This window comes from Myotis myotis, unplaced genomic scaffold (genome assembly GCF_014108235.1).
Source record: "Myotis myotis isolate mMyoMyo1 unplaced genomic scaffold, mMyoMyo1.p scaffold_m19_p_12, whole genome shotgun sequence".
NCBI lineage: Eukaryota > Metazoa > Chordata > Mammalia > Chiroptera > Vespertilionidae > Myotis > Myotis myotis.
In genome coordinates, this window is record NW_023416316.1 from 32316388 (window position 1) to 32336202 (window position 19815).

At 45.3% G+C, this 19815-nt stretch overlaps 1 protein-coding gene across 2 annotated transcripts in view; it reads left to right on the forward strand.

Moving 5' to 3' along the window:
- Positions 1-19815, forward strand: part of FRMD3 (FERM domain containing 3) — a 228982-nt gene that overhangs the window by 173937 nt on the left and 35230 nt on the right. For both annotated transcript variants that reach the window (XM_036330724.1, XM_036330725.1), the window contains exons 7-13: positions 1853-1940; positions 4311-4399; positions 7030-7093; positions 8672-8760; positions 16953-17027; positions 17344-17412; positions 19089-19213. In XM_036330724.1, the coding sequence (XP_036186617.1) occupies positions 1853-1940; positions 4311-4399; positions 7030-7093; positions 8672-8760; positions 16953-17027; positions 17344-17412; positions 19089-19213 (599 nt within the window). The remainder of the gene's footprint in view (positions 1-1852; positions 1941-4310; positions 4400-7029; positions 7094-8671; positions 8761-16952; positions 17028-17343; positions 17413-19088; positions 19214-19815) is intronic.

The following is a 19815-nucleotide window of genomic DNA, read 5'->3' on the forward strand; positions in this document are numbered from 1 at the left end:
ACAGTATGTAAATGAATGGATGTGGCCATATTTCAATAAAACTTTATTGACACTGAAATTTGAATACCATATAAGTCTTCATGGGTCATGAGATGCTATTCTTCATTTGTTTTAAACCATTGAAAAATGAAAGGCCATCCTATTTTTTAATCCTCCTCAGAGGATATGTTTTCATTGATTTTTAGAGAAAGAGGAAGGCATGGGAAGGGGGGAGGGGAGGAGAGAGAGAGAGAGAGAGAGAGAGAGAGAGAGAGAGAGAGAGAGAGAGAGAGAGAGAGAGAGAGAGAGAGAGAGATTGCCTCCCATACTCTGATTGGGGGATTTAACCTGAAACCTAGGTATGTGTCTTGATAGGGAATCAAACCTTTTGGTGTATGGGACAATTCTCCAACCAACGGACCCATCTGACCAGGGCATCAACCTATGAACCAGGAAGTCATGGTTCGATTCCTGGTCAGGCCACAAGCCTGGATTGGGGGTTTTTTTCCCCAGTAGGGGGTGTGCAGGAGGCCTCCGATCAATGATTCTCTCTTATCATTGATGTTTCTATCTTGATCTCCCTCTCTCTTCTTTTCTGAAATCAATACAAAATATATTTTTAAAAAATAATTCCTCCTTTATAAATAGTAGGTGAAAAAGATATATTGCTTGGTAATAGAAACAATTATATGTTGGCTGGATCAGTAGGGTTTAATGAAAGACAGCTCTGCACATACATTTATTATAATCCTGATCAATTCTGTTTAGTTCAGTGTGCTTTTAGATTACATAATATTTCATCCAGTAATTCTTTTACTTAAAACCCAGGAGCTGTTTCTTTTAATAACTGCAAAATATATAATGCATAAAAGACTATACAAGACAGTGTATGTCATATATATATAATTTAAAGAATAGTTGGAGAAATATCCATGACCCTAACTCTGCTTATGAATTGGAATGTTACCAAACGCTTTGAAGTCTCCTCTGTGTCCCTCCCAGGTCACTTCCCTCCATTTTGCACTCTCTGCTGAACTGGGGGTTATTCATGCTCTCCTTTTGCTTTTATAAATGTTCTTTATATATATCACTACGTTTTACCTTTTGAAAATAAAAATGAATCCCTGTTGTTCTCTGTAACTCATTCTTCTTGGTGGTTAGGGTTATATATTCACCCTTGGGGAATAGTTCAGATGCTCTAAGATACACGTGGGACATTAATGTCAGCCAAAGAGCCTTTAAATGCTGCACAGTCCTGGTATGGAAGTCAGCCCCAGGAGGGCTTTTCACAGCATCTCTATTTGTAGCCCTCTTCTACCCTTGAGGCCAAGACCTTGTGTACCACCCTGGAGGACAGTGCTGGGACTAGTGGCTGAGATTTCCTTTCAAAACTCAGAGCTTTCCAGTGGAAAGGTTGACGGTTCTTTCTTACGCAGATGGCTCTGTTTAGGCTTGTTGATGGGGTGACAGGATTGTCACTTTCTACCCTGAGCAAGAAGGAATGTCTCTTACCCCGGTAATCCTTTTAAGTAAGTTGGAAAGAACAGATGCTGCGTTTTATTTCATATTAAGATTGCATTTCCAAGGGCCTACTTATTGGCAACTTGATAACCTTGATTAAGTGTACAGTCACTGGTGTCCTCCGAGTGCTTGCAAGTTTATTATGGAGCCATCAGCCAGGGAACAGGAGCTCAGATTCCTTGGCAGAGGGCTCCTCTCAGTGAGGAACGATGATCAGTCTTACTGATTATTATTTGTGCAGGGATTTTGCTCTTTACTTAGTTTAGGCTATCACATTTTATGGAATGAAGTGACTCCATGTTTCTGTTACTTTACATATTAAACTCCCTAATTTTTGTGTGTGTGATTTTAGAGGCCAGAGCCCACCGGTTGCTGAATTTAACTTACTCCTGAAGGCTCACACTTTGGAAACCTATGGGGTGGATCCTCACCCATGCAAGGTAATGCCCCTCACAGGTTGATATTTAAAGATTATGTTCCCCCAAAAGAGTTAATTGTTGTGTATGTCTGGCAGACCCCTCCGAGGATATTTCCACAGCCTAACCCACAGCACCTAACTGGAAGGGCCAACAGGGGGCTGCAGTCACATGTTTTGGTAGTTGGTTCTCACCATTGGACTCTAACAAATTTTTTGCTAATTGCTATGTAGCAGCCACATATTCCTAAATTCACATACATGGATTCATTCACCCATCAAGTGGATGGTTTTACCCCTGAGAAGTGCTAACATTTAGGACTTACTATCCAGTCCCATTTGGGTAAAGAAATGGGTCCTAACATTTATTTTTAAGGCCATTGCCAGCAAGAATGCAATCTTAAAAATTAAGAAAGCGAAAGAAAAGATTTACAATTACACTTTGACATCAGTAGTATTTGTTTTTCTTTTTCCTTTACTCCTGTTATTTCACAGTCTTTCTCTCAAGCATGAAACCCAGACCAAGTGTATCAGAATTACCTGGGCCCACCCCAGAGCTACTGATGCAGAATCCCTGGGATGTAGCTGGCAAATCAGCCTTTTAAACAAGTTCCCAAGGTGATGCTCCTGCACACATTTTCCAGAAATGTTTTATGAGAACATTCTCCTTTCCATATGTTAAACTAAGTGTGCATTAACCAGGCACTAACCCAAGTCCTAAACTAAGCATTTATGTCTGCCAGGCTCTTGAAGGTAATTTTTGAGTCTTATCAGAACACTTCTTGACTCAGATGGGAACAGATAGTTGTATTTGGTCAAGTGCCAGTCCTATAGCTCTAGGCTCAGGCTCCTCATGAAAGGCAGGTGAAGAGCTCCTAAACTCCTGCTGCCCGGTTCCATCAGGATCTCTTGGGGTGCAGACCAGGCTCTCCAGAGGATTCCAGCATGTAGCTGAGGCCAAGAGCCGGTGGTAGTTGTCCACACTGGCACATGCATCTTGTGGTCTCCCCACACAGTTATTTTAGGATATTTGCCAGATGCCCCTTCCTAGTCGTGGTATAAATCAGATTATTCCATTTAGTGAATTAGGTTTTATCTACAAACCTTAGCCTCTCTGTTTATTTATTACTTGGAGAGTGACTAGACTTGTTGTTGTTCCTTTGCCTTTATTTATCAATGCTTAGTTCTCCTGGTAGAGACTGGAAGCGAAGTAGGAAATATCTTTATATTAAAATTGCCGGAAATCCTGTGTAGGATTGAATCAACTCAATTAGATGCTCAGGGCTTTGGTTTCATAGCATCTTTGGTTTCAGGGCTAATGACAACCAAGAACAGTTTGTCCACATTACAGGGAAGATCTGAGAACTCAGGCGGCCCCAAAAGGCATTTGGAAGTAGATACACAGTGGTTTAGGACTCATCTGTACTTTCCCAGGAGGTCCCTGCAGAGGCAGAGGGTCTGTTCCTTATAGGGAAAAGCTACATATGCCTGGACCTCACCCAGATTTTAGAAGTAGTTGCCTTGGAAATCCCATCTCAGAAACTCAGTTTATTTTTATAATCATTAGAATTACCTGAAATGAATCCAGGGTGAGGATGAATAAGCATATCACTTATCATTTACTAGGGGCCCAGGACACGAATTCATGCACCTCGAAAGGAACTGTGGGCCACGAGGTTGCAGTGGGCACAGGGAGGGGCGGGTCTTGGCCCATCCTCTGCGTCCCTGCCCAGCCCCTCCTGCTGTGGCCCCTGGTCCCCTGTCTGCTGGCAGCCCTGCTCCTGCCACTGCTGTTCCCAACCACTGACCGCTGACAGTGTGGAATGATTGGGGCTGGCGCCAGCAGTGGATGCGAGCGTGGCCAGCACTCTCAGTGGGTGTGAGCGGCAGCTGCAGCCTCAATTGCCCCTCAAGAGCAGCAGGAGGTGGAGAAGCCCTCAGGGGTGATCAGGGCCAGCAGCCGCAGCCGTTCACACCCGCTGATGGCACCAAGCGATCGGGGCCGGCGCCAGCAGAGGATGCGAGCCAGCCTGGTGCCAGCAGCAGGTGCGAGAGCCAGGTGGGACCATGGTGTGTGGGAGCAAAGAATTTTCAGTAACCACCAGAGGCTCCCCAATGATAGGGACCGGCTCCCTGCCTTGGTCTGGCGCCCCCACTCACCTGCTCCACCACGCCACCTCGGCCAATGACTGCCATATTCCACACTTTGCCACCTGCTGCCAATACCCGCCATGTTCCATGCGTGCCCCCTGGTGGTCAGCTCACGTCATAGTGACCAGTTGTTTGGCTGTTCGGTTGTTTGGTTGTTCTGCCATTTGGTCTATTAGCATATTAGGGGTTTATATATATAGATTTTATATTCCTCAACCCAAATATTTTTTTTTTTTTTTTTCAGGATTCAACAGGCACAACAACATTTTTGGGATTCACTGCTGCAGGCTTTGTGGTATTTCAGGGAAATAAGAGAACCCATTTGATAAAATGGTGAGTGCTTCTTTGGAAAACTGGCTTATCATTTTTCTTAATCTTGTTTTTATTCACCACCTTTGACATTTTTTTTTTTTAAATGTCAGATAGAGTACCTGGTATTCATTTATTTTCCTTGGAACCTCATTACAAAGGGATTTGTTGTCTATAAATGAAACCCAATCTAGGTTGCCCTGTCTTAGGAGGGAATCAGATTTATCCAGCTGAGGTGTCCACTCAGAGGACCTGGGATGTATCTGAGTTCAGAGGTTCTGTCTCCAGAGAGAGGGTGTCTATTGTTTCTGCACCAGTAGCTTCTTTACTGACCAGAGCTTTGACCAGGAGGTAGGTCAGGGTGGGTAAAGGCTCAAGTTCCTTTGAGCAACTCCCATTCACTTCCCTCTGTTCTGTTGAATCCTGCTGCAGACTTACTTTCTGTTATCCAGTGTATCAGTAAAGATGCTTTTGGTCAGAGCAGCAGTAATGGCTGCTCTCAATGGCTTACAAATAGGAGGACTGATTAGCTCACATAGTAAGTTGCAGAGATCGGACAGTTCCTTGATCCTTTAACTTAACTGCCCAACAACACTATTTAGGACTTGGGTCTTTCCATTTTCTTCTTTGCCATTACAGGGTGGTAGCTTTTGTCTCCAGGCTCATAAAATGGCATGGTCATGTGTGCAACTGTGGCCTTTACATCTTCACACAGCAGCACCCAAGCCTGGAGGAGAGCAGCCTTCCACGTGTCTGCTATTAAAGCAGGGATAACCTTTTCCCAAGTCCTGTAGGAGACTTTTGTGTATCCAATTGGTCAGGATTGGGTCGCATGTGCCTACTTAAACCAATCCTTCCCAGAAGAATGGGAACTCCTGATTCACCCCCTTGGGACTGGGAAGAGCAGGATCTGCATGGACACGTGACCTTGAGGAAGAATAAAGCCTAGGTTATGTCAATAAAGAAGTGGAAGGATGGAGCGGGGTGGGTGACCCGCAGCACCTACTCTGTCCAGTCAAAGAGCAAAATGGTTCTGGTGAAGAGTGGAGAAGGCTGAACATTATATGTGTGATGGAATATTGGAAAGGTTTAGTCTTGTTAATACCTTTAGCTCAATTCAGTTCCCTCTCTGATGGTCCCTGACAAGTGTGTCACCCCTGCTGTGTCTCTCTGGGTGGCAGGCTCACTCCTTTGGCTTGAGCACTTGAATCTGAAGTTCTTCTTGATGGGCCAGCAGGCATCTGTTCTCAGTCCTGGGTTGGAAATGCTCTCTTGCACTTGCCTGAACATCAGTTCATGGTTCTATGGCTTCAGGATTTCCTTTGGCACCTCGTTATAAAGTAGCCCTCCCCACCTTCTCCTCTTGACACCCCCTTTCTTTCAAACCTCTGCTAGATTAGCATTAGTCAGCTAATGCCCACTCCTCTCCTTCCACCTTCTGCTCTTTGTCATGATCAACCCTCTCTAAGATGCCCGATTTCTCTAATTATCTTCCTTGACCTGTCTGTATTAGTCTTTTACTCAATTCATACTTTCAACAATGTTCCAGAATAAGTTCCCTACCGACTTTGGGGAGCACGGGTAATCTGGGGACTTCTCCCATCCCACCCTAGGATGTTAGATTTGCAGGTTTTGAATTGCTTGAGCTCTAGAGTTAGAACTGGACACATCTCAAGTGCAGATTTATTGCAAGTCTCTCCCTTGTTTGGACCTCAGTTTTTCCTCTGCATTGAAGAGTTGAGAAGGACAATCATTTGTTTCTGGGTTCTACCTCCTGGTGGGTACTGATGCCAACCTCATTCTTCCCAGCCTTTGCTAGGCACGTGTATTTCTAAGAGCTATGTATTGTTACTGAAACAAATTTTCTTTTCTTAATCTTTGTGTGTTTTTTAAACATCCATTTTGTCACCCTTGAAAATCCTCTATCTAAATTAAAACAACTTAATGTGCCCTCACTGTTCTCCCCCTCCCACCCTCCCGAGGAAAAGCAGGGGGGCCCGCATCACTATCTGAGGAATGAGATCAAAGGAATAAAAATAGAGTCCTCTCTTCACACATATTTTCTCACCAAGAAGGTGACCTGGGGTCTACATTTCAGGCAGATTTTAATCAAGCAGCTCTTTCAGATGCCCATTCATCAAACTGTCCTCCCAATTCTGAGCGTCTCAATATATGATGAAATACACTTCTATAATCAGGGAGAACAGGAATGAGAATTTCACAGTGTGGTGTGTGTGCTTCTTTGAGATGGATGAGGGAACAGATATTGTGAAACCATGTTATTTTATTAACTGAATCTGAAATAACCACATTCTTCCTGCCTCACACAGTGGGCTGGCCCCTTCATGTTGCTAGGGTCATTCATGTTTATGGGACCTTGAGAGCTCCTTGGAAGTAAGGTGCAGCTCACCTGTAAAAAATGGAATAACTAGTTCTGAGCTGCCTGGGGATATTCTCTTGGGAAGAACATTGCTGTATAATTCTCTTGAGGCTTTTCCCTGCTCATTGGGCCTTCACTGATGGTCAGATACTGTCTTGTTTCAGTGCAGTCTACCTGGCATTTGTGAGCCAGCTGCATTCCCGTGGGAATCCGGGTACCTGCGTCAGTTGCCACTTTATTTTCTTTCTCACCCAAAGAGATTTTCTTTTCTTAGGCCAGATGTCTGCAAATTGAAGTTTGAAGGGAAGACATTTTATGTGATTGGCACCCAGAAGGAGGTCAGATACTGCTTTTCTAACTCTGTTATTGTGTGAGTGTGAGTGTGCATGTGCATGCCCATGAGAGAGATTCATGCATAAGATGTGCCTTTGGCATTATAGCCCCCAAAGATCATGACTTTAAAGTTTGTGGTTATAATGGAAGCCATATGCTTAGAATATTTGAGAGGTAAACAAATAAACACTGGGTTTGAACATCTATATATATAAAAGGCTAATATGCTAAGTGTCCAACAGTCCGAATAATGATGTCACGTAGCAACGCCCAGCTTTTCTCCCTAGCGACTAGCCTCCTTGCAGTTTCTTCAGCCCAGGAACACGACTTGCTTTATAGCTAGGTGGAAACACTCTGTAACCAAATGTCTGTGAAGCATTTTCCTGTGCCTCATCTCATTTGATCCTCACAGAAGTCCTGGAGTAGGTAGATAGGAGACTCAGTGGAATCCTATTTTCTTTTCATTAGCTGGAGAATGGAGATTTAGAAAGCTTAGAAACTTGACCCAACTGAAAAGAAGTAAGAAATGGTGGACCTTGAAAATGACTTTAGGTTTTCTCACTGTGCAGAATATAGTCAAACACGAATGCAGTTAAATAGTTTACCCTTTTTTTCTCCTTGCGTGATCTACAATAAAAATCTGCTTTGTGGTGATATTTATTGCTGTGTTGCTGACAATTACCTGAAAGGGAAGTTGAGGTACTTCACTGGGTGGAAAAAGTTTAGCTAAATCAGAAAGCAGATCTAATTAAGCAAGTTTATTCTATATCTATAAAAGGCTAAGCTGACTCACACATGTGTGATACATATAAAGCTCTTGGCGCCAATTGCATGCATGTGTTTTGATCTGTCATTGTTGATTGTGAATTTGGTTGACATTTCTATTATAGAGAAAGGGCGAATAGAGATATTAAAGTATGTCTTTTAATTAATTTCCTTTCAATGTGCACAAATTCGTGCACTGGGCCTCTAGTTTAAGAATAAAGTCAGTAAACCATGCTGAGTGAGTACGCCTGTGTAAAAAATAGACTGAGATAGACTTGAGATTTAGCAACTGGATTTCCCCCTACCTCTGTAATTTGCCAAAATACAGATTCATGAGACAACTGAATACTTACGAAGCTTGTAACAACCAGTGATGGCTAGAGTTTTATAAGCAAAGTCTATAAGATCCAAGAATCTTAAAATAAAGGAGTCACCAGACATAGGTTGTGTTTACCAGGGAACACATTTGGGAGGAGGCCGATACTGAAACTTTGAGCCTCAGAGCTAGATCTGGAGGTCTGCAGAATCTCCTGACCCTAGTTTTCAGTTCAAGCACTAGTTGTTCAAGGTGGGCAGACACATTTTTGAACTAATCCAAGTCGGATTGAGAAGTGATAAATGCCTGGAGACTTGAAGATTATGAGGCTGCTGTTGATCAGAAACAGGGCCTCGTCAGATTAGTGATGTCTGCAAAAGGGAGAATACCATTTCAAAAACACTTTTAAGAACATAGTGATACACAAGCTACTTGAAAGAAAAAGATAAAAAACATAAACTGTGTTTAACATGCCCTTTTTTGTTTTGTTATTTTTTATTAGAAAAAAACCATGTTGGCATTCCATACCTCAACACCAGCTGCCTGCAAACATCTCTGGAAGTGTGGGGTGGAGAACCAGGCCTTTTATAAGTAAGTAGCTTTTATTCATTTAATCATAGACTTTAAAACACCCATGGAACCCTTAATGTTTTGCAAATAGTTCCATGTTCATTTCTTTTAATATAGTCTTTTTTATTATATTTAAGTGAGTAATGAATTTGGTGCATTGTTCAGGGTGTCTCCTATCACTGTTGACCCGAGCAAGTCCTGAGCTCCAGGTTGGGTGTTTCCCATAGAATTGCGGTGGGTTGCTTGTTGTTTTGTCATTTCTATTTCCATTCAACATGTCACAGGACCTATTTTTGGTTGGCTTTCTTGCTCAGAAACAGACCTTGAGAAGAGTTTAGTGCAAGTGGTTTTTCTGGGATATGGTCACTAAACATACCAACTGGGGAGTGGGCAAGGGAGGTGGGAAAGCAAGCCATGTAGATGGGCGCTATTGAGCAGGTCACTCTGTGGGCAGCTGGGCTCTGCTCTGCAGGGGAGCTCTGGCAGACTTCAGGCCTCAAATTTCACCCACTGACCAGCAAAGAGGCTGGGCTGTTTATCTACCAATTCCTCATTCATTTTGGTTAAGGGCCACTTTAGAGGGTGGAGTTATACTCTCTGGCACTTCTGGCTTACTCTCAGCTTGGACTGAATGTACTCTCACAACTGGAAAGAGAAATCTTTGGCAGAGAGTCTCATGTGTTCATAGTTAGAAGCCTTGAGTATATAGAGATGGGAGCCAAAGGTTCATAGGTGGAATGCCATCAGAGTCTGGGATCACAGAAAGGCAGTGATGGCTGGACAGGACTTCAGAAACCATGCATAAAGCTGTCAGGTTTCCAAAGAGGTTCAAATTTAGGATCTTTCCACTGAGTTCCAGCTTCTCCTCTTTGAGACAGACTTACTGATTGGAAGAGCAGTGGTTATCGATATAGTCAAGAACCTAGTCCGGCATGCCAGAGTATCAGCACCACCGACTCCTGGAGCCCACCCAGGTGGTTTTTCTCAGCCTCTCTCCCTGCCCCCACCACTGAGATTCTGTCTTCCTCATTAGGCTCATTTCCCTGAAAAATGCTGAGTCTCTGAACCTTCTGGGCTTTGGCTAATGAAGATCTTTAAGAGAATGATAGCTTGGGATAATAATTTACAAACCCCTTTTAGCCACAGAACTCTGTAGGCAAAGTCCAGGACATAAAAGAGATAAAAATAGAGAAGCTGTGGTTGTTGGTGGGGACCAGAATTGAGATTGGGGACAGGAAACCATTCATCCATCTCTTGCCGTTCTCAGGAGCTTGGGTGACCAGTTGTCCCAGTTTGCCTGGGATTTTTCCAGATACGGAGGGCTCAGCCATCAGGAACGAGGTGCCAGAGGAATGCTAGGTGGGGTTGATTGGTACTGACCCACAGACCAGTGTAAGGGAGGGGGAGGGAGTAGCAAAGAACCCCCAGCAGACAGAATCCCATATCCCAGGAAACCCATCAATCCTGGGAAAACCCTGAGCATAATTTGAAAACCCTTGGGTGAGTCGATCCACAACATGTGGTGCTTCTAGTAGTGACAGGGAGTGGTGATAAAGATCAGTGGATTTCCCCCACAATCATCTCCACCTCAAGGCATCTGTGTGCTCCTTGCAGTGTTTGGTGACTGGATAAAATGGGTACCCAGTGGCCTTTGAAAAATCAGCATGTCTAGACCCCTCCATCCACATGAGAGCTGAGAAAAAGGAAATGCAAAAGGATTGGTCCTCTCAGTCTTTAGTTGGAGTCTAAACGTTTTTTAATAAGTTATTTTAAAATTGAGATAACACATACCAGGAAATACACCCTTTTAAAGTATAATTCAGTGGTTTTTCATCTAATTCATGAAGTGATATAACTATCACTACTATCTAATTCCAGAACATTTTTATCAACCCTAAAAGAAACCCTGACTCATTTGCAGCCACACCCTTTCTCCAACTCTCTCCAGACCTTAGCTACGACTAATCTACTTTCTATGTCTATGGGCTTACCTATTTTGCACTTTCCCTATACATGGAATTATAAACTTACATGGCCTTTTGTGCCCAACTTCTTTCACTTAGATAATGTTTTCAAGGTTTAAACATGTTGTAGCATGCAGCAATACTTAATTTCTTCTTATGGCTGAATAATACTCCATTGTTTATATATACCACATTTTGTTTATTCATTCATCAGTTGATGGACATTTGGGTTGTTCCCTCTTTTTAGGTATTGTGAATGATGTTGCTATGAATATCCATGTAATTTTTTTTCTGTGGACAGTTCTCTTAGGTTTATACCTGAGAGTGTAACTTTGGGGTCATAGGGTAACTCTATATTTAACTTTTTGAGAACCTGACAAATTGTTTTTGGAGCCTAAGCTTTTGGAACTCTTCTGTTCATCTGTTAATGAAATCATCTGGTTCCTATCAAATAATAATTGAGAGACATTTAGTTAATTATTCTTGAATGGATATTTTCTTGCAGATGAGGGAGTTAATAGATAGTCTTGAAACACAGCCAAAACAAGATAAAAAATAAAGATATATCATGACATTTTTTGTATATTTTATATCTGTATTAGATCTGATCTCTCTGATGATAGGAACTAGGTCCTGTTTATATTTATATTCCCTAAAGATCCCCAGCATTCAAAAAAGAATTAATGAATCAAGTTGATAAGGTATGGATCTTGTGCCAGGAGATTTGTAGTTCATGATGCAGACTAAAAAGGAAATGCAAATAAAATGCTAGAGGGCAGTCCAGGAGGGGTGAGTCTCACTGTGGGGGGAGCTAGGAATTGGAAGGAAGGGTCTTTAAGTTGGAGGGAGGACATTCTGAGTAAGGGAGCATGGTGGGAAGGGAAAGACATACATGGAGAAGATGAGCAGTTACACAAGGCTGGAGCAGAGGGTAGAATGAAATAGAAAGGGAGGTGATGAAAGGCCAGGAGATCTTGGAGACAGATACAGAGGGCTTGGCCATCATGAAGGAGGTGCCAGAGGAATGCTAGGTGGGGTTGATTGCTACTGACCCACAGACCAGTGTAAGGGAGGGGGAGGGAGTAGCAAAGAACCCCCAGCAGACAGGCTTTTAGAGCCAAATCAGAAAGTCCTACTTGGAAGCAGCATGGCCTTGAAGATCCTTTGGTGTAATCATGGGATCTCTATCAAGGAATAACTCAAGACATTAATTGGTTGTTTTGCACACATGCTGTTTTATCCTGTGTGAGGGATTCAGTTAGTAAATGGAGTCAAAGGCAAAACCAGAACTGAATGGAGAAGAGGGAGAGAAGGAGAGGAGAGAAGAAACTCCAATCTGGGGGATCTGTTTTGCACATGTTGGGGTACAGTCATTAGCTGGCATCAAGCAGTGAGGTCTGTCTTATAATTCTGTCATTGAATGGGCCAACTAGGCATGTCAGAGAAGTCACTTCCAGTTGTCTGTGAATGCCTCAGGTGGCCGGGAGTGTAGCTGAGCACGGTGGCACTGTGCAGAGTTGACCAAGTCTTTGCATCAGCACCTGTGCTGGTGTTAGGCCAGGCTGCCCCTCTCAATTACTAGGTCTCCTAATCCCTAATATTTATACTGACCTGAGATTTCCCAGAAGCTTTTGTTCCTTAACCATACCTGTTCCTTAGGATGTTGCTTATTCTGAGCCAGCTGTGTGACCTCGCTGGCCTAGCCTTCTCATCTGTAGACTGGAGGGGCAGGACTCAGGCATGCTTTGCTTCTCTCACTGTGGCCTGGTGTTAATGAGTGTGGGCTTCTTGGCTTTAAATCTTGTCTCTGTCACTTCCTAGCAGTGTGGTCTGGAGCAAAGCACTTGAACTCTTTGAGCCTCATCTTTATTTTTCATCTGTGAAATGTGATCAGTAACACCTGCCTTGCAGTGTTTGGTTCTTCCAGGCAACATGAACCATCAATAAATGATAGCAGCTGCTGTGACTGCCACTACTACCCCCTCCACTAGCAATGGAACTTTCTGGAGTGCCAGTTGGTTGCAGAGCCCAGTCTGTTTGATTCTGAAGGTCTCTGATTCTGTTAACCTCAGGGAGGGCACCTGCTTCCTCCACAGCACCATCCCCTTCCCGGGCAGAAGTCCCGGCCCTTCTTCCAGCCTGCCCCACTGGCACTGTGTTTACCACTTTCGGCTGGCAGAGCAAGGCCCCGATCTTGTTTCCTGGATTGGGGTGTTTGTCCCTCCTTTCCACTTCACCTGCCATGGGAAGAGGGAGGCCCGGAGGCCAAGAATTCCCAAGTGTGCTTTCACCTCATGAATGCGCTGCTCTTTGTCAGCTGGCCAGGGGCCACCGATGAGGTTTGAAAGCCCTGGCTCTGAGCTCTGCTGCTGGGAACAGAGCCCAGAAGCAGAAACTCTGACTTTCCCTCCTGCTTCAAAGCACACGGGATCCCTGACACAGACTTAGTCACATTTCAGAGCTTCCTTTATGCCATGTGTTTTCTAGGTGCTCCACCCCCAGAGCACCAGAGCTCGCCATGGCTGGGAGCTAGTTCCCCGAGGGCACACGGGCCACACCGATGGGTTCAGCGGCTCCCTCACTGGTGTTTCCATTTAGATCATCATCTGCTTTGTGCCGTGCACTGTGCTGGCATGGAAGGGAAACAGGAAGTGATTGCCAATGGCTATGGGACAGTTCTTTTTGGGGTGATGAATGTATTTCTTGATGAGTGTTTAGCTTTGTGAATTACACTGAACACCACTGAAGTGTACAATCTAAAAGGTATGTGAATTATATATCAATAAAGCTGTTATTTTGAAAAATTCAGAAATGGTTGAGGGGGGTCTAGATATTGGTAGTGATAAAAATTTCCTACATGGTACAAACTTGCAATCTAGGGTTAAGGGTTCTAATGGAGTGATTCTCAAAGTAGTGTGCCTGCACCAGTTCCAGGTCTGTGTAACGTGTTAGAAATGCATTCCTGGGCTCACTTAGGCTTATTGAATCAGAAATTTGTGTTTTATGAAGCCTGCCAGATGGTTCTGATGCCCCTTGAGGTCTGAGAATCTGCATGGCTAAAGCATTATTTAAAAAATACAGGGAGACTTGGTATTGCAGCCTGGTTGCTCCTGCTTCTGTCATGTGACCATAGTTAAGTGACAACCCGTCTGTGCCTCAATTTCCTCATGTAAAAACGTGGATTGCTTCCTCCTGGGAGAGAGCTGTGGGCATAAAATGAATTAGTATGTTTAAGGTGCTTTGGATGGGGCACAGCCCTTAGTAGGTGCTCAATAATAACATGTCGTTATTGTTATGATTACACCAGAAGCTGTAAACCATGTTAAAATGGAAAATTGTATTATTAATTCTAGAGGTGGCCTCTTAGGGCACCACCCATTGTCTCCCAAGCACCTACCTCCATGCCCAGCCCCTGCAGCAGCAGGTGCCAGAGGAGAAAAGTTAGAAGCAGGGCGAGGGGAGTGTGCTCCTGCAGGGCTGCTCTGCGTGTACCATATGATGCCAACACTTAGCTGACACTTTGCATGCTCCAGGCATTGTCCGCATGCATGGCACATCTCACATCCATTACACCATTTAAAACACAGTTCAAAGGCAGGGCTGGGCTGGCAAATCCCCTAGTGCCATGGGTCTCTGGGTCTTGTGGCTGCCCTGGCAGATCCTGGATCAGGGGTGGTGAAGAACTGTGACAACCGAAAGGTAAGTCACGACTAGGCCACCATTTGAACTCACAGTTGTTGTCAAGTCAGGTAAAATGGGGACTGTCTGGATTGCTCTGTGAGGTCAGATGTTTGAGAAGAGTCAGTGCTTCTATGCTGAGGTTTTCACAGGAAGGTGGAGGCGGAAGTGGGAGAAGGTAGGTGGGGAAGAAGGCTGGAGGCGAGAGAATTGCTACTTTAACTCGGTTGTGCATTCATTGCCTTTGGTGGGAAGAAAACTTTGGCTCTGGGCTTGCTGACGTGAGAGCCTGGGAGGCAGAGCTCAGCTAGAGTTAGAGCATGAAGGCGCTTTCACTAGCGTCCAGGGTGTTTGACACGGTTTCCAGGAACTTGTGATTGAGAATTGGCTTTGGTAGCTCCATAGTGAGAAGGCAATGGAGGGGTTTTGAGGGTGATATTAGGGAGACAGGGAGGGAGGTGGGGAGGGAGAGAGGGACAGAAACTATTATACAGGGTGGGGCAAAAGTAGGTTTACAGTTGTTTGTATGGAAAATAATACAAGAATAAACTGTGTTTTGTGCACTCACAACTGTAAACCTACCTTTGCCCACCCCTGTATAGTGAGCAGGTTGTACGCTAGGTGCTTTCAACTCATTTAATCTCATTTCATCCTCTTCAGAATTCTATGAATTAGGTTTACAACACCCTCCCCCTTAAAGATATTTGGGGGCAACTGGGACTCAGAAAAACTTGGCTTGATTTAGGTCACAGGACCAGAAGCAGGTAGGAAGCTGGGCCTCGCTCTTTCAAGTAAAACAACACCTAACTCAGAGGTTCTTAAATGCCAGTGGGTAGCCTTTGCATGGCCTGGGGTGTTTGGTAGCAATGCAAACTGCCGGCCCCTCTCCTGACCTGCTGAGTGAGACTGTAGTGATGGAGCTGAGGACCAGTGTTTGTATCCCTCCCAGCAGGTGCTGCTGATAGCGTCCAGGTCTGGGATGTCCGACTTTCTCTTTCCACATCCTCGTCCTTCCAGCCTACTGTCTGTGTCTCCCAGCTCCCATGGAGTTTATGTTGCTCAAGCTCTCAGATACACTCCCCTGTTACAATTCCATGGAAGGTCTCAACCCAGATGTTATCGGGAGCCACCTGGGCACTTGAGGGGCAGGGAGTTGGCAGTAGTGCTCTTGGGAGAGTGTCTCTGAGCAAATCAAGTGACACCAATAATCACCCAGGGCCACCAGCTGCCAGAAAAAGGCCAACGCGTTCCACCCTCCTCTCATCCTGCTCAGACAGGGATGCACTTTCCCTGCGAAATGTGTCTTTTGACCTGTTTTCTCGAGGCACTTCGAGGGTTTATGTTCCATGCAGCGCAGAGGCCTCCCACCTGTCTGGGTGTAGGGAGAAGGCAGTGGCCTCCCTGAGGGGCCTGGAACCGTGGGAGCTGAGGCTGAACCAGTGGAGACCAGGGCTGCCCACCTCTCCCCAGAGCAGGGTCACTGGAGCTGCTGTGCCCTCCACACCTGGGGGCTTCGATGTCCTCTATACCTGGGCACAGAGTTGAGTTTGAATTTCAAACACTCCAGTGAAGGCTCTTAATCTTTTTAGCAGACTAAGCGCCTTAGGAACCTAGTAAACACTAACAGCAACAACAAAATCAATGAAAAAAAAACCAGACTCTCTTTACAAGTTTCTATTCCTTTGACTTACGAGGACTTGGGAGCAACAACCCTGCTGAGAAGATAGGGAGAGGGAGGTGGTGATGGCCCTTTTCTCAGGCCCCGTGGTAAATGCCAGGCCACCAACACCTCTTTAGGGATGGGATGCAGGAGGCAGAGGGACCCAGAGCAGGAGGACGAGGCTCAGTAGGGTATTTTCCATTGAGCCAGCCTCCTGGGGACTTTTCTCCTCTTTACCAGGTGTGGGCTGTCACCTGGCTCTGGCCAGCAGTCAGCACAGCAGGTCTGTCCCAGGTGTCAAAAGTCTGGGGTGTGGCTCTCACGTGGTCTCACCTGTCCTTGGGGCTTCTACTCCATGTTCTCTGGGCTCTGCCTTGACAGGAGCCCCCTCCTCAGGCCTGCGCCCCCTCTGCTGTCCACCTGCTCTCCCTTTCATCTTTTGAAACTGGCTCAGCCTGTCTGCAGAGGTGGAGGGAGAACGGTCTTTTTGGCCAAAGACTGTAAGGATAGTTTTCTATTGTTCTGAGGACAAAGACCCAAATCTTTAACAGAGACAGCCTAAGGTCAGGTCCTGCTAAATTGGGGAGGTGGTGGGTCCTGCAGGAATGTGTGTGTGTGTGTATGTGTGTATGTGTGTGTGTGTGTGTGTGTGTGTGTGTGTGTGTGTGTGTGTCATCGTCAACATTTAAAAAGAATGGAAAGAGAGAACATAGGAAAGATCAGACTGCAAATACTGTGAGAGTTGACAGTTCCTTTGTGAAACTTTTTTTTCAGGTTTGTGTGTGTGCTCACCGACTCACACAATAAAGCTTATTTCTTTCTGGCAGTCACAAGTATCTGATACCTACACTTCACACTGTGTCCCGCCGGGCTTTCCAATGTCACTACCACTGCTTTGCTTTCTCTTAAAGGTATGCCAAGTCCAGTCAGATCAAGACTGTGTCCAGCAGCAAGATATTTTTTAAAGGAAGTAGATTCCGATACAGGTGAGTCCCTATGGTTCTGTTTTGATGATGGGGCTGTGGGAAGGCATTGACATTGGAATTTTTTGCTTATAAATCAGTGCACTTTGGCTTACACCCCTGTTTTGGTCCCCCCTTTCCATTTCACCCATCTTTTATGCTCATGGGCACTCTGCATGCAACTTCATAGTAACTTCCCCGCATGGAGGGAGAGAAGGCGTGGGCTCCTAGAGCTGGGTCAGGCAGTTGAAGTTGTGAAGTTTAAAGAAAATGCTTGTGCATAGCCCTCCCCTCCCACGCCGAGCGCCTGTGCAGAGACGGGTGTTTTTGTGTTTTGCAGCGGCAAGGTTGCCAAAGAGGTGGTGGAGGCGAGTTCCAGAATCCAGAGGGAGCCTCCGGAGGTGCACAGGTGAGTGGGAGCTCCCTGGGGCTCTGGAGGCTTCTGGGATGGACAGAGGGATTTAAATGCTGGCTTTGCCAAATGACAAGAAGGGTATAAGGGCACTGCTGCCAGGCACTATGTTGTTTTTTGGCCCTAGTTCCAGGCATGGCACTCTCACTGCCCTGGAATCCCTCTCAGACAGACTTGGCTGGGCCGTGGCGAGAACACAGCTGGGCTCCGTTTTGAGTTGTTTGCTCTGTGGAGAGTCATTGGCTTGACTTGACCTTGAGTGTCACATGAATAAGCAGGATGTGTGTGAGGCAAGGCTGTGTCATCTCCTGGCTGGGTCCTGATCTTCCCTGATGCCCCATCCCCCACTCCCTACGGAAACACCTGCCCAGGTATCAGGCAGTCCCATCAGCTGGCCTGGGATACTCTGGTCAGTCTGAGATGGCAGTTATGTTGAGCCAGGATTGCAGTCGTTTCAAACCTGAACACTCTTCAGGGTGCCCATCAAGGTGCTGTAAGGCTGACGAGAATGGACATGTCACTCTCTGCCCTGAGTTGTTTATCAAGGTGGGGCTCATTCTGATTAGTACAACCATAATCACAGAGCATCAGAGGTGACCAACGTGGCGAGTTGTAAAATGGAGAGTCGAGTGAGCAGAGAAGGAAAAAGAGAGTGTGTGTTGTGAAGCCAATTCCAGAGGGTATTAAGGGGAAGGAGACATTTGACATCATATTTGAAGGATGGGTTTTTTTGTTTTGTTTTGTTTTTTACTGATTTCAGAGAGAGGAAGGAAGAGGGAGACAGGGATACAAACATCAATGTAGAGAGAGTATCATTGATCACCTGCTTCTTGCACTCCCTACTGGGGACTGAGCCCACAACCCAGGCATGTGCCCTGACTGGGAATCCAACCATGACCTCCTGATTCATGGGTGGATGCTCAACCACTGAGCCACTCTGGCTGGGCTGGTTTTGGTTTTGACAGGGAACATGGGGAGAGGAAGGGTGCTTAAGCACCCACCATACGTGCCTACCTCCCTCTCTGTCATGCTAGACAGCAGGTCCCCTGCAGCAGGCAGTGCATATGGGCTTCCCAGCTTCCAGCCAGTAGTCTTGATGAGGCACCTGCATGGTTGTCTTGCCATCTGCCTGTCACAGCCACTGGCACAGGTGCGTGCTCCTTTCAAAAGGAGAAAGGAAAGCAGAGCTGCGCTCTGTGGCTGGCTGGTGACTGGGGCAGGAATTTGAACGGGGATGTTAAACATTGATATTAAACATTGCACGTCTAGCGACACAATAGCTTGTAGTTATGAAACATCTGTGACATCTGCCTGTTTTTTTGGGGGGTTTTTTTTGTGGTTATTAAATTAGTTTGAGCCATGCCCTTTATTCACTTTTCTGTGCCTAGTCTAGTGATACCTGCCTCCCATATCTTTTGGAATGCCTGTGTTGTCACCTAGTCTAGCATGCCCGAGTCTGATGACATATGAGGAAGTACATTAGGACACATGGACACTTTGTCAAGGCCTTAAGGATCCAAAGGGCTATGCATCTTGAATGTTATGACATCTTTCACTAGCCCAACCCATTGTGGGTCCAGAGGCAGTTCCCAGCTGGGATGTGCATAGCCGACTGGGATGGAGGGGCTGGTGTTTGAATGGAAACCAACTCTATCTGGCTTGTCTGTTTTCAGAACCAACATTTCCCAGAGTCGCAGTTCCCACTCCTTGAACAAACAGCTCATTATTAACATGGAGCCCCTGCAGCCCTTGCTGCCTTCCCCCAGCGAGCAGGAAGAGGACCTTCCCATGGGTGAGGGTAAGTACGCATCTTTCCAGAGGCCACCATTGCAGGCTTATCCTGGGGGAGGGAGCGAGGCCCACCTCTGGGTACGTTGGGTAATGGTTGGTGTGGGGGTTGGAGTGAGTCAGAAACTACTTTTGGTAGATGAGCTGTTTACAGCTGGAAGACTGCATTGTATTGAGAGTTCTTTCAATTTCTCCTGGAGAGATTTTATCGGTATAAAACTATTTAAAACTAAGTTTAAATTAGTTAAAATTAAAAACTCAATTTCTCAGCCATGATAGTTAGATTTCTAATGCTCAGTAGTCACGTGGGGCTAATGGCTACCATCTTGGACAGTTCAGACTCAGAACATTGTCATCATTGCCGAAACCTCTATTGGGTGTGAAGTTTTTGACTATAATCACAATTACATTAGTGGGTATAAAGATTTATCATAAGTATCTGCACACTGGTTATCCCCTTTCTGTTTCCATATTTCTCCAGCTATTTATTCCTTTTTCCACAAGTCCTTATCTGCAGCTTTGATGCAAGCTAAAATATGTAGAATCTACTTCAACACAAAAGTTGTTATATTTTTAAAAGACCATCATATATGCGCTTCTAGGCCTCTTATT